This window comes from Epinephelus fuscoguttatus, linkage group LG20, assembly GCF_011397635.1.
Source record: "Epinephelus fuscoguttatus linkage group LG20, E.fuscoguttatus.final_Chr_v1".
Taxonomy (NCBI): Eukaryota; Metazoa; Chordata; class Actinopteri; order Perciformes; family Serranidae; genus Epinephelus; species Epinephelus fuscoguttatus.
In genome coordinates this window covers 26,840,416-26,852,574 of record NC_064771.1, presented here as the reverse complement: position 1 = coordinate 26,852,574, position 12,159 = coordinate 26,840,416, and the positions used below count along the sequence as shown (strand labels likewise).

General features: G+C 45.2%; 1 protein-coding gene across 15 annotated transcripts in view; it reads right to left on the bottom strand.

The window, feature by feature from the left end:
* nrxn1a (neurexin 1a) overlaps positions 1-12,159 on the bottom strand; it is an 81,582-nt gene that overhangs the window by 23,458 nt on the left and 45,965 nt on the right. For 8 of the 15 annotated variants that reach the window (XM_049564007.1, XM_049564001.1, XM_049564000.1 and 5 more), the window contains 4 exons: positions 7,678-7,881; positions 5,035-5,061; positions 1,984-2,106; positions 48-429 (listed from right to left, as the gene is read on the bottom strand). In XM_049564007.1, coding sequence (XP_049419964.1) covers positions 48-429; positions 1,984-2,106; positions 5,035-5,061; positions 7,678-7,881 — 736 coding nt within the window. The remainder of the gene's footprint in view (positions 1-47; positions 430-1,983; positions 2,107-5,034; positions 5,062-7,677; positions 7,882-12,159) is intronic. The other 7 variants (XM_049564009.1, XM_049564003.1, XM_049564008.1 and 4 more) reach the window with 1 other exon arrangement.

The window sequence follows — 12,159 nt, the reverse complement described above, 5'->3', positions numbered from 1 at the left end:
TAACTCATGTAATGTAAATACCATACACTGCGCTTTGTCCGGCTCACCCTTTCACCAGCTCTATCACTATGAAGTCATTGCCGTCTCCCCTGTTGAAGAGAATAAGGCCATCGGGGGACGTCGTCTTGAACTGCATGAAGAGATGCATGGAGTAATAGGCCTGCAGCGTGGGCAGTGTGACGAAGCTGGAGCGCGAGCGGAAGGTGACGGGGTCCGCCACGATGCTCTTATAGCCAATAACAGCGTTGAGCTCGCAGTAGTCGATGTCACCGTTCTTGCACAGGTCGATGTAGGGCATTCCGTTCAGCGTCAGGCCCTGAAGGTGACCGATGAAATTGGAGGGCACGGCAGGCATGAAGCGCTTCTCCGTCACAATGCCCGTCTCCACATTGTGGAACTCCAACTGGGTGTGGTCGCCCGCCATCTGACCTGGTGGCGGGGGTAAACTTCAGAGGTGAGGGCTACGGGAAGTCGGGTTTCAAGTGGAGCTGTTCAATGCTAAAATTAATCCTAATACTTATTTCAACACTTGAACTAACAGTGACAGACTGTTAGTGACAGATGTAACAGACACTGATGCTACAGCCAGTCCCTCCAGGATTTTGCGGGCTTTTTTGGGGATTGTTGCGGCCTTCCTCACTTCAAAGCAGCTTTTCTACATTGCGATGCATGCGGCAATTAAATTGTGGGAGCAAGTGAATATTGCAAAAAGTAGTTGCAATTATTTTTGTATAATTCATTAAAAATCATAGACAGCTTCTTCCAGTGGGGATAAAACTGCACTGTTTTTGAGTATGTGATTTATACTGCGCTAACCTTACCACTAACCATACCTATTAAGTCTAACTCACCTTGATTCTTTTAGCATTTGCAATAGATCTGAATGCATCAGTCTCTGTCATGGTGATTTGTATTGTCTGTTGTCCCATGTTTCAGCCATTCTGTGGGTTGGTTTTGTGGCAGAAACGTATTTTTGTTCCACCACAGCGCTGCATGTGATGCGCTTTACACAGTTAACAGAGAAACACCTCACCCCGGCTTTTGTGCTGAACACCAGAGAATTGTCTTACACGGTCTTTAGCAATAATTTTTGTTCAGTGAGGAACACTGTCGTTACAGATTTAATCATTTATTGCAACAAAAGGAAATACAGTTATGCTTGGCGCTCTTAAGGTGCTCCCTGGATCAGACAGGCGGCATGCTAAGCCAAAACAGGCTCAGGAGCACAATGCAGAAACCCCCTCGGGTACACAAGAGTGGGCCCACAGCAAGAAATTAAATACCATTTTGACCTTTGTGCCATGTTAGGACTGAATTAGGAAGGTGGAGGCAAAGCTTTGCCAGCAGCAGCGGCGCGTGGCAGCATTGGTGTAGCAGGGATCAGTAAGTAGGAAGCCGTATTTAAATGGACCGCCTCGTGAGAACGGGGCGTGATTGGTGTACGACTGATCAGAAACGATGATTCAATCAGCGGGCTGTCAGCTGATTACAGCCGGGACGTGAAAGTGACGCTTCATCTAGTGAATGTGAGACGTTCGTGTCGTACGTGTCTGCATCTTCACAGCCAGGAACAAGTCACACTATGCGGGGGACTGCTATGATTGGTGAAACTCACAGGAAGCTGCAATGATTGGTCATATTTGTAGAAAAGTTGAAGTGATTGGACAAAACTGCAAGGCCGCGCAGAATCCGCAGGGATCGGTTTGATTTGCGTTAACTGTTGCGATCACAACATCCTGGAGGGGCTGTATAACTGATAGTAGCGTCGTGGTGTACAGTTATGATCACAATCATTATTCAGGGTGATTATTTTGACTTACACAGGTACAGATGTTCTCTAAAAAAAGAAATAAAACCCCTTAATGTTGTTCTAAAAGAGTCAACCCGCAATTTATCATCCAAAACACTTTCACAAGACCTGGGTCGAGATCAGAGAGTCATTTTATGGTGAAAAGACAAAAAGGGTAAAGGTGCTGTGGTTACCTTCAACAGGCTGCAGGTCGTCCACGGTGAGTTTGAGGCCCTTGCCACGCCGGACTACCCTCACCGTGTGCCACTCATTATCATTGAGGCCCGACCCCGCAAAGATGGTCTCTGGGCCTTTACCTACACATAGCCCAGAGCACCATTAACACAATGCACAGAGAGGTGGACAGAGACAGATAGAGAGAGAGAGACAGGGGAGATAGAGATCCAGAGACAGAGACAGAAAAAGAGAAGAAGAAGAAGCCAGGCAGGTTGAATTAAAATTTAAGGACAGAAAGTGAGGGAATGGAGGGAAATAGCAGAGGACTGGGGGACCATACATATCCTGGGGAGACAAACACCTCCATGTCAACACACTCTCTCCACAGATAGACAGACAGGTCACTTTGCAGATACGCCAGCGGGACGGATGATGTGACACAGACAGACAGAAAGATTAACATAAATGGATGCCACGGGCGTCTAAGATGGAGACTGTGAGTCACAACAGGCCTGCAGTGAGACAATCCATCTGTGGACAGATCACACTGCCGCGATGACCACCCACTACCCACACATGCACAGACAGCACATTCGCACCCCCTTGACTCCTAAACCGCCCCCGCACACATAACATATATTACCCTGTGTCCACATGCAGGATTCCTTATCCTCCACGAGAGCGCAATACTGCAACAAGCCTCATGGTGGCACTAGACACACAGCGGAGCGTCCGAGAGCTCTCCAAGGTGCTGATGTGCAGCAGAATGAAAGAAGCTGAGCTGTCCTCTCATGATGTCTCTCTCTGCCCATCTACCAGCTCATATCTTCACATAGTTGACTGCACACATTTGACAGACTGACTGTTCCCAAAAACCTCAGCGTCCCCTTGCTCCCGCTCTCGACAAGCACCCCACCAGCCTTGAACACAACACCCACCATCCTCCAACACACACACACACACACACACACACACACACACACACACACACACACACACACACACACAACTCCCCTTCCTCCTCCAAGCCCTGTTGGTTTGAGTGAGTCTGCTTACAGTGACCTATAGGAGGTAATGATGGGGGAGGTGAGAAGTAAACTGACCCGAACGGATTCTGCTGCAGAAAATGTCAAGCATGCCTACATCACTCATGGAGGCACGCAGGCGGGCGCACACACACACACACACACACACACACACACACACACACACACACACACACACACAGGTAGAGAAATAGAGGGAGTCACACAAACATAATACGAAAAGTCAATCAAAATGGATATGGCAGCGTGAAATGCGTGTGTGTGTGTGTGTGTGTGTGTGTGTGTGTGTGTGCGTGTGCGTGTGTTTGCCTGGCTAAAAGAGTGTGTTGTGCGTTGAGAGAGGACACAGGGTTCCCCTGAGGAGACTCAGCTGTGCTCTGGGCATGAGCATCTCATCCTGTTACCATGGATCACTGCCTAACGCTGAGTGAAGGAGAGAATATGTGCATGTATGTGTGAGTTTGCGAGTGTGTGTTTTTGCATATGTAACCAAATATTCAAAGAGCGAGCAGAGCGCGGTGAGGGTGAGGCAGTGATCTGTGTCAACCTGGGAACAAATACACGCCAATAAACACAGACAAGAGACACACACACACACATACACACATGAGCCACCTATTTTGGGTCAGTGCTAGCAGTGTGTTCAGCAGCATGGTGAGCTTGGTTTAAAGTTGAGCTACTGTGGCGGTCAGCAGACAGTCTGCGCTCTGTGCTGCCAAACCGAAAGACAGCGAGGCGAGACAAATCAAACAGAGAGACAAAAGGGACTGTTTGTTGCGCTGGAAATACAATTCAAATCAAATGACACAAGCTACTGGAGATTATAAGAGCAGGATAATGAAAACAAAATGACAAAAAGCGTTTCATATTTCATTAGCTCCAAATAACAAATGGCTTTTCTGCCGGATAAGCCTCAAATCTCTCCCATGCCGAGGCTTTTATTTGACTGCTGAGTGGACTATTTCAGTGGCGCCTGGCTGTTAAATAAATTTTTTTTCTTCCCCCCTCGAATATCAGATGTATAATTTATTGTATGCACACGGTGTGCCAGAAAAGTGGCTGCCTACTGAAATGTTCATTGAGACAACCGGTCTAAAATTGGCCGACAGACATGCGGGATAGCAACAGCACTGTGTGGCTAGTAGGGTTTCTATGGCAACTGCAGTCGTCCATTTCACCACCTCTTTGCCGTCACAGAGCATTCGTCTCCCTCGCTCACTCTCGCTTCCTCTGTGGTCGTGACAGAGAGAAACTCCACGTGAGGGAATTAAACTTCATCAGGGATTCAGCTCCACTCACAGCAGCATGAAGAGAAACACACACACACGGGATAACACACCCAGAAAACACACACACACAAATGGGCAATGAAATACAGAATGCACAGGCACACACTAAACGGGCTCAATGAAACAGTACCCAAAAAATCCCTCATGTAAGTTTAGAGAGAAACAACAAGCAAACAAAGAAAGCAGCCAGACAGACGCTGGGATGAAGGTGCGACAGAGAGAAACAGAGGGATAACACATCTTTTGTCTCCAGCATGAAGGAGAAGTAATTACCCTGCAGCTCTAAGTTGCATTCATCCACCAGCTACACTTCCCAGCACACCTAATTTTACCTCAACACCCCACACTCTCCTCCTTCTTCTCTTTTCCTTTTTTTCCCCCTCCTCCTCCCCTCAACCCCCACCGTCCTCTCTTCCGTCTATCCTTCTTTGCTAAAATGGCCGACCTGGAAAACCCTGGCCCTCAGCAAAAAATCGCACCGCTCCTGTGGTGTCGCTGAACATGCAGACACAAACGCGCATATGTGCACCTCCCCTGTTCAACACACATATATGCACACAGACACATGGTACAAAGATATGTGGAGTATGGGATCAGATGGACTGACAAGACGGAGAGAGTGAAAAATAGTCAGACACATTAACAAAAACACACACACACACACACAAGCGCACACACACTGAGGAGGAAGAGGAAGGGGGGGAGGGGTTAGGTGAGATGGAGGATCACTTACTGGCTGTACAGTTTATCCTGATACAGTCTGGAGGGAGAGCAGAGCAGAGGGTTAATGCTGCACACATACACATACTCTCCACGCCCTGGGGACGCACACATCGACACACCCTGCACGCATTTTCACAAGCACGCTCACACACATGCTGAGAAAACACACACTCTCCTTTGCTGCAGGACCTCAACCTGGATCATATTTCCTTACATCAGTGATTAGCATCTTCTGTGACTTTAAATTCTTGCCACTAAAGTTTGAAATCTGGATCATGATCTTTACGCTGACAGTGTGAAGGAGAGCGGTGTGTCCCGGCATGAGCAGTGTGCGCTCACTGGCTGCTCTGGCCTGAGCGACAGTTTCAGTCACCAATCAAAAGCGCCAGGAGACTGAGATGGGTCATGTGTGTCAGTTTGTCTGGTGACATCGAACACATCCCATAATTCTTGTCGCCCATCCAGAGCACAAATCTCCGCAAATGGTCGGAAGATTTAGTCCCATTATTAGACGCTGTTTGTTTGTTTTTTTTTATACCCATGATGCCTCGGTGTGTCGTGTGGCGTCAACCACAGATGAGACGTGGCTGCAGACAACCAGAGACCAACACATGCACCCCTCTGTTGGACTATGTGTGTGTGTTAGCATGTGAAGTTGTGAGGCTGGATATGTGTTTAATGAGTTGCATTTATGTGTGGAGTGTTTGTCCATGATGTGAGTCTTTGTATTGATCGTTTGAGGTGTGGGGATGCACAGGTCCACTGGGAGTGAGCAGAGAATGCAGCTTGAGGCTTGACCCTCTGTTCAACGCAAAAACAATGCCACTAACCTTCAATTGTGTGTGTTTGTGTGTGTGTACAGGACTGTTCGTTATCTACACGAGGGGAGGGGGTGGTGCAAAACAGGGGAGGCATTATTAAATTATTTTTTGAAGCACTAGGGAGGGACTTTTTTTATTTTGGCTTAGGGGAAGGGGACCAGGCCCCTAGGCAGGAAAGCTGCTGCCAGTATTTCCCAGTGGTCACTGATGGTATTGCAGACAAAAAAAAATCCCCTGCGGCCCAAAAAGCACTTTCCCCATAGGCCACGATTATACAACTTTTGATCCATGCAGGTTTTATATTAGAGCCAAATAAAAGGGATTTTAAAATCTATGATGTCATCACAACTAGCTATAAGCTAAGTGGGATCTCGTGGGCGGGGCCAGCGGGAGAAACACCGCTGCGACATTTCAGTGGGCCACATACAGGAGAAATAAATCCCGAAACTAGACACTTTTTTTGTGGCGTATACGCCAGGCGAGCAGTTCTCATTGGAACAAATCAGTGCCATCTAGATGAATTCGCTTTTACGTCTGGAACCTCCCGTCCACAACGGGCTTGAGACGCACCCTCGTTGAGGACTTGAAGCCTCCTTAAGGAATCTGATCCCGTTTGATTCGGCGGTGGGAACCTCTTGCGACCGCATTCCTTTGCTGACGTCAACCCCAGCAGGATTCAAACCCTGGACCTTCTGAGTGCTCTCCCCACTACACTAGAGAGGCCACAATCAGTGCCATCTAGGTATTATTATGCATCTATGGGAGGGACATACAGCTTTAAATGGTTGTATTTATTTTGAATATCTATTACATATTTTAAATACCCTTTGAACCCCAAACCCCCCGATGGCTATAAAAGGCACATGTTCTTCAAAATAAAAGCAAAAAGTGCAGCATATATCACCGCCAGAAAGTGTGAAAACAGAAACTGTTGTTGGATGTTGAAATTGAACACGTGCCATGAATGCCATCACCCATTCACTTTATTCTACATGTCTCATTTAAAATGTCACAAAGAATAAACCACATAAAATCCTGTAAAAGAAAATTCTGCACTACTACTAACTTTCGATCATCAAAGGGTACATTTTTTAAAATCTAACAACAGCTATCGTGACAATTTACTGATATTATTCCAGTCGCTGCTGCCGCTGTTGTGTATGTTAGGCTTTATTTGTGCTGCTAATGCAGACTGTGTGTGTGCTGTAATGTTTGTGTGTGTGTGTGTTGGTGATATGTAGGCTTATTAAATTTGGTTGGTTTTGTGTGTGGCTGTCACGCACCCATACTCTGCTGAAGTGCACACACAGCTTGTGATTATGCGATTTGTAAGGAGGATTTGCATTTTGCTGCAGAAATTAGCTGTTTGTTTCGGTGATAATTCACTGCATCGGCTACGATACCTACGTTTGGTGGAAATATGTAAAACATTGTTATATATGTCAGAGGGAGGGTCGTCCATTTTCCTCTGGTCCCTCAGGGAGGCTCAAGGAAAGCCTATAAGATATTTGTAGCTCTGGGGAAATGAAGTCGCACCCCAGCCACCCCCGTCCTCTGATAAACAACGAACAGTCCCTAGTCAAAGACGAGCTGTAAATGCACCATGAAGTGGATCAAAATGCTAAAAGGTATCTGCCAAAACCTGTGAAACACCTTAAATATATATATAAGTATAAACAATGCAGCAGAATTAAAGGGATAATATATTATTAATCAACATTTAATGACATTCCTTTACAAGAACTAGCCAAGAGGCCAGAATCAGCTGCATTCCCATGGCAGGTAATTAAAACAGCGCTGGAGAATCTATATGTTTGTGTGCATGTGTGTACCTAGGTTGACAGTGAGTCGGACGCGGCCCCCATCCAGCTCCAGACGAAGGGTGTCTGCCGAGTTACGGGATGTGGTTGCCATGAGAACGCCATAGGCCCGCTGGGAGCGAAAGCGCAGCGAGACGTCCTCCGCCTCGGTGTGCATCGCCACAGGCAACTGCACTTTCATAAACTTACTGCCGTCGTACGACAGGATAGTTGCATCTGTACAAGACGCACACAGAGAGAGAGAGGGAGAAGTGGAAGATGACGGTGGAGGAGATTGAGGTGGGTGGAAACATAGAAAAAAAAGGAGACAGAAAAGATTGACAAGGAGAAAAACACACGAGGTGGGAAGAGACAATTCGATTTTGTGTGATTCAGATTTAAACATGAACAAGTATGTTGCAGCCTGGCTACACTCCCTCGTTCCCCCCGGCCACGTCATGTTGAAACTCAAAACCCTGCTTCCTACGAAATTACCCCATCACTTTCCACGCTTAATTCATCATCACTCCCTCACAAAAGAGCATGTAAAAATAGCCGCAGCTGGTTGGCTGGCCCTATTATCCGGTTAAATCAGAATGCATGGCGGTGAGTGTGTTAGCCACCGTCGCTGACATCCCAGACCCTGGAGTCATAATGTAACAAGCTCAGGTGATCCCGCTTTAATGTCTTTTGCATACTCATTTACATATTCATAATCTTCTCTCGCTGCTACCTGCTGGGGCCAATCCCCAACTGCTAAACTGTTTACCTCCGAGAACCCTGTTTTTTATTGGCCAATTACATACACAGCTAAACACACTCTCCATGTCTCTGTGTCTTCATCTCTCTTCCTTCTCCCCTTCTTCTTCTATCTCTCTATTCCATTCCTCCTTCGCCTTCCCTCCCTTTCGCTCTCCCTGTTTCCGTGGGAGACGGTCGGAGCCAAGGCAAAAACAAGAGAACAGGAAGAGAGGGAGGCCTCATGAATACTGATGAGCTGAGAAGGAGGGAAAGAGAGAGATAGTGTGCGTATGTGTGTGTGTGTGTGCGTGCATGTCAGAATAAGTGAGTGAATTTAAGTGTGAACAGAGGAGGGTTTAGTAAAGTGAGAGCAGGGGGAGAGAAAATAGGGACAGAGCAAGACAGAGGGAGAGGAGGAGGGGGGAAAGGGAGAAAAGCTCTTGGCTAAAATGCAAATGAACTCTCATTAACTTGAGGAAAAAAGGAGGTGGTTGGCCTGTTATATCACAGATAACATAACTAAGAGCCACACATACACCCGCCCAAGCGCACTCGAACACACACACACACACACACACACACACGTGCACACATTTCTGATAAGGGAGACAGCTGACTAAATTTTCCTCACCACGGCACCTGACTCACTAGCAGGCAAACAGAGCAGGGAGGGCTGGTGAGAAGGAAGTATGGAAGCACATTTACGCCCAAAAAGACACTGACAAAGTGCAATGCACACAGGCGATGCTGCACGCCATCGCAGCGTTTAACACCTGGAGCCAGTCGCACCGAGCAAAGTCCAGTCTTAAAGAATGGACTTCACACTGGTTGCACTGGCCAAACTAAAGCCTAGTTTAAAGGAGCCCTTTGTAGGATTCTGTGAGGATTACAGACTGCAACCTGCTGAAACTTCCTCCATGTGCCAAGCGAGAACTCCCAGTTAGGATTCCTTCAGTGTTCATTGTTCAGGAGGTTTTTACCAGGAGCTGAATTACTCTCCAAAAAAAGGTGATTAGAACCGGTAATCTCATAATCTCATGTTAAAAATCTGTATTTTCAAAAAGCTGTTTGGCTCGTGATGGAGGGCTAACTAGGGATGCGCGATTAGACGTCTAAACGATTAAACGTCTGCTCCCTCGCTAGTCAGCACCAGAAATATTAGTCGGTTAAACCAATCAGTGTTTTATTCATGTACAAGGCCGCTTAACTGTCATGCAGCCGCCTGCCACCAGTGGGTGCTACAGTGCCGTCAGACAGCAGTCCTCCTCCGCGCGGTAATGCTCGAGCAGACTGGAGTTTTAAAACAGCACGGTTTGGCAGAAGTTATTTGTTAACTTTAAGTGAGTTGTTGTCAGATAATGTGCAGGTTTACATTCATACTGCACAGAGCAAAATGCGTCTGATTTCAGCTGGAATTTAATTATAATTTAGATGTTTTATTAATTTTAAAGTGAATTACTATAATTTTTGTCGGATAATCTGCAAGGTTCAATGTGCCCCACATTTCAGAGGCAGTTTATTTATTTTAGATGTTATTGTAGTGGTTAACATTTGAGTTGCCGTCATGTTCACTTTCATTACGCACAGTGCAAAGTGTCTCGTACTTCAGCGGCATTTAAAATCCAACATGGTTGTTGAAGATTGTGATTAAAGGCTTCAAAGGGCTCTTAATGCACAAATACTATAACAATAAATTGTGCTAAATTTTTCTGTTTTCTGAGTGTTTTCCCTTTTTTAGACTAGTCGACTAGTCTTAATTAAAATTTTTGCTTAGTCGATTTGACTTTTGACTTTTTGTTTGACTGATGAAGAGTGTGAAGCTCCAAACATTACCCTGGTGGTAATTAAAAATGAATGGGTGCACAGTCTAGTGTGCAGACTCTGTTTTTTGTCTTTTTCACCTGTGTTTAACTGGCAGCAGCTGGCAAGAAAAAGTTAACAAACCTGGCTGTGGCTTAAAACTCATAGACGGACAGTGTGTTATTAGCAGTGGTATTAGAGATTAAGGACCACGGCAGCATGTGAACAGACGCAAGTGACGTTTGCCAATTTAGTTTAGATGCTGCTGCTTAATGTGCTATCACTAACCAGCTAATTAGCTAGCTATCTAGCCTGATACCTTTCACCAGTTAGAGTTTGTTCAGTCTTTTGTTCAACAAGCTGAGGTGAAGGTCAAGACGTTTGTTCATGTTTGTAAGTTAGATAGATAAAAACAAGATGACAAGATATGCGATTTACGCCTGTTTAAGCTTAGATGGTGCAACCGGCACTAGCTTTTAGGTCAGACTTAGAACACCAAGTTACAAACGATTTGCCTTAAGATCAGGTGTTGGAGCCAGTTTAGTGTTTTTGCAGAGTTTGATTCATGCATTGTGGTCAGGCTGCTCATTACATGCCCACAGGGTACTGAGCCCTTATTAAAAGGAAGTGAGGCCTACATGAAAGAGGATGTGGAAGCCAAAGTGAGGACGGCAGCAAACAGTTGTTTGGCTGTAATTGATTTAAACACATCTATACCTTTGTTTAGGGCAGTAGTTCCTAGCCTAGATTTCTGTTGTTATAAATGACGAATGAATTAGTTTATTTGCTTTAACAAGAAATTTGCATCTGAACTCCCCCTCCGTCTCCACTCTGGTTTGGTAACTTGAGTAAACAAGGTAGGAAAAGCCACTGTAATACCAGGCATAAGCCCTGTCGGTGCAGTCGGCCCCTGTAGCACACACCAGATGCGCCATGCAAACAGAGACGTGGTTAAAGGATAAGATTTAATCTATATTTTTGTTGTTAATGATCCTGTGAAAAGACTGAAAACGACAACTTTTTACTTTGTAACTTTTCAACTCTTTTCTTCCAAATCTTGACTGACTTCCTATTAGCATCTTGGAATTTTCATTTTCTGTTTTATTATTTTAACTCATGGTGAGTAATTTTATTTTTGTTGATCCTTAATAAATAATAAAATAAAGCAAGCAATGATTTTAAAAAATGATTCATGTGCCAGCCAGCCTCATCTCCTCAGGCAGATGATTCCAGAGCTTCGGGGCCTTGATGACAAGAGCCCAGTCAGCCATAGTTACCCGCCTCGATCTAGGGACGACTAGTGACGGTACACTTGAGGATCTCAGGTCACAACTTGGAGCATAGGTGGTCAGAAACTCAGCTATATAACTCGGGGCTAAACCATGTTGAGCTTTAAAGATGTGACTTAATAGAGAGTAAAATAAACTTTAGTTTAAATAGGAATGTGTTAGGGTCAGTTGTAGTTTTATTTACTGTGGTGGAAATAAGTTGGGGTCATCTATAAGTATTTGGAGATGGAGATTTGACTCCTTGATCCCTTGCGTGAATTATGGGTGCAATTTCCAACTGTTTACAGTACTCTATTCTTCTTTCCAAGAGCAACTGGGAAATAATACGTGGAACACACCACCTGTTTTAGCTCAAACGGGATTATGTGATCATACCTCCGCCATCTAAGACAGCCATCTCAAAGCATTGTCTTTTTTTTTCCTTTTCAACCGAGTATGCTAGCAATTAGCTTGCCTCGCTCTGTTAAAATATTGTTAACTTTAACATGACCCGAGCTAGCTTAAGGTAAACATCTGCTCCTTCTAAAGATGATTTCTCATGACTTATTAAGAGATACTAACACATTCGGCAAACATTTAACATAATTCAGTATTAACTCTAGCTCCATGTAAAGTGAATAAATGTGATGTTTCCCCGCTAATCCTCCGCTCGTCTGCGTAATTTCTTTAAATTCTGATTTATTAA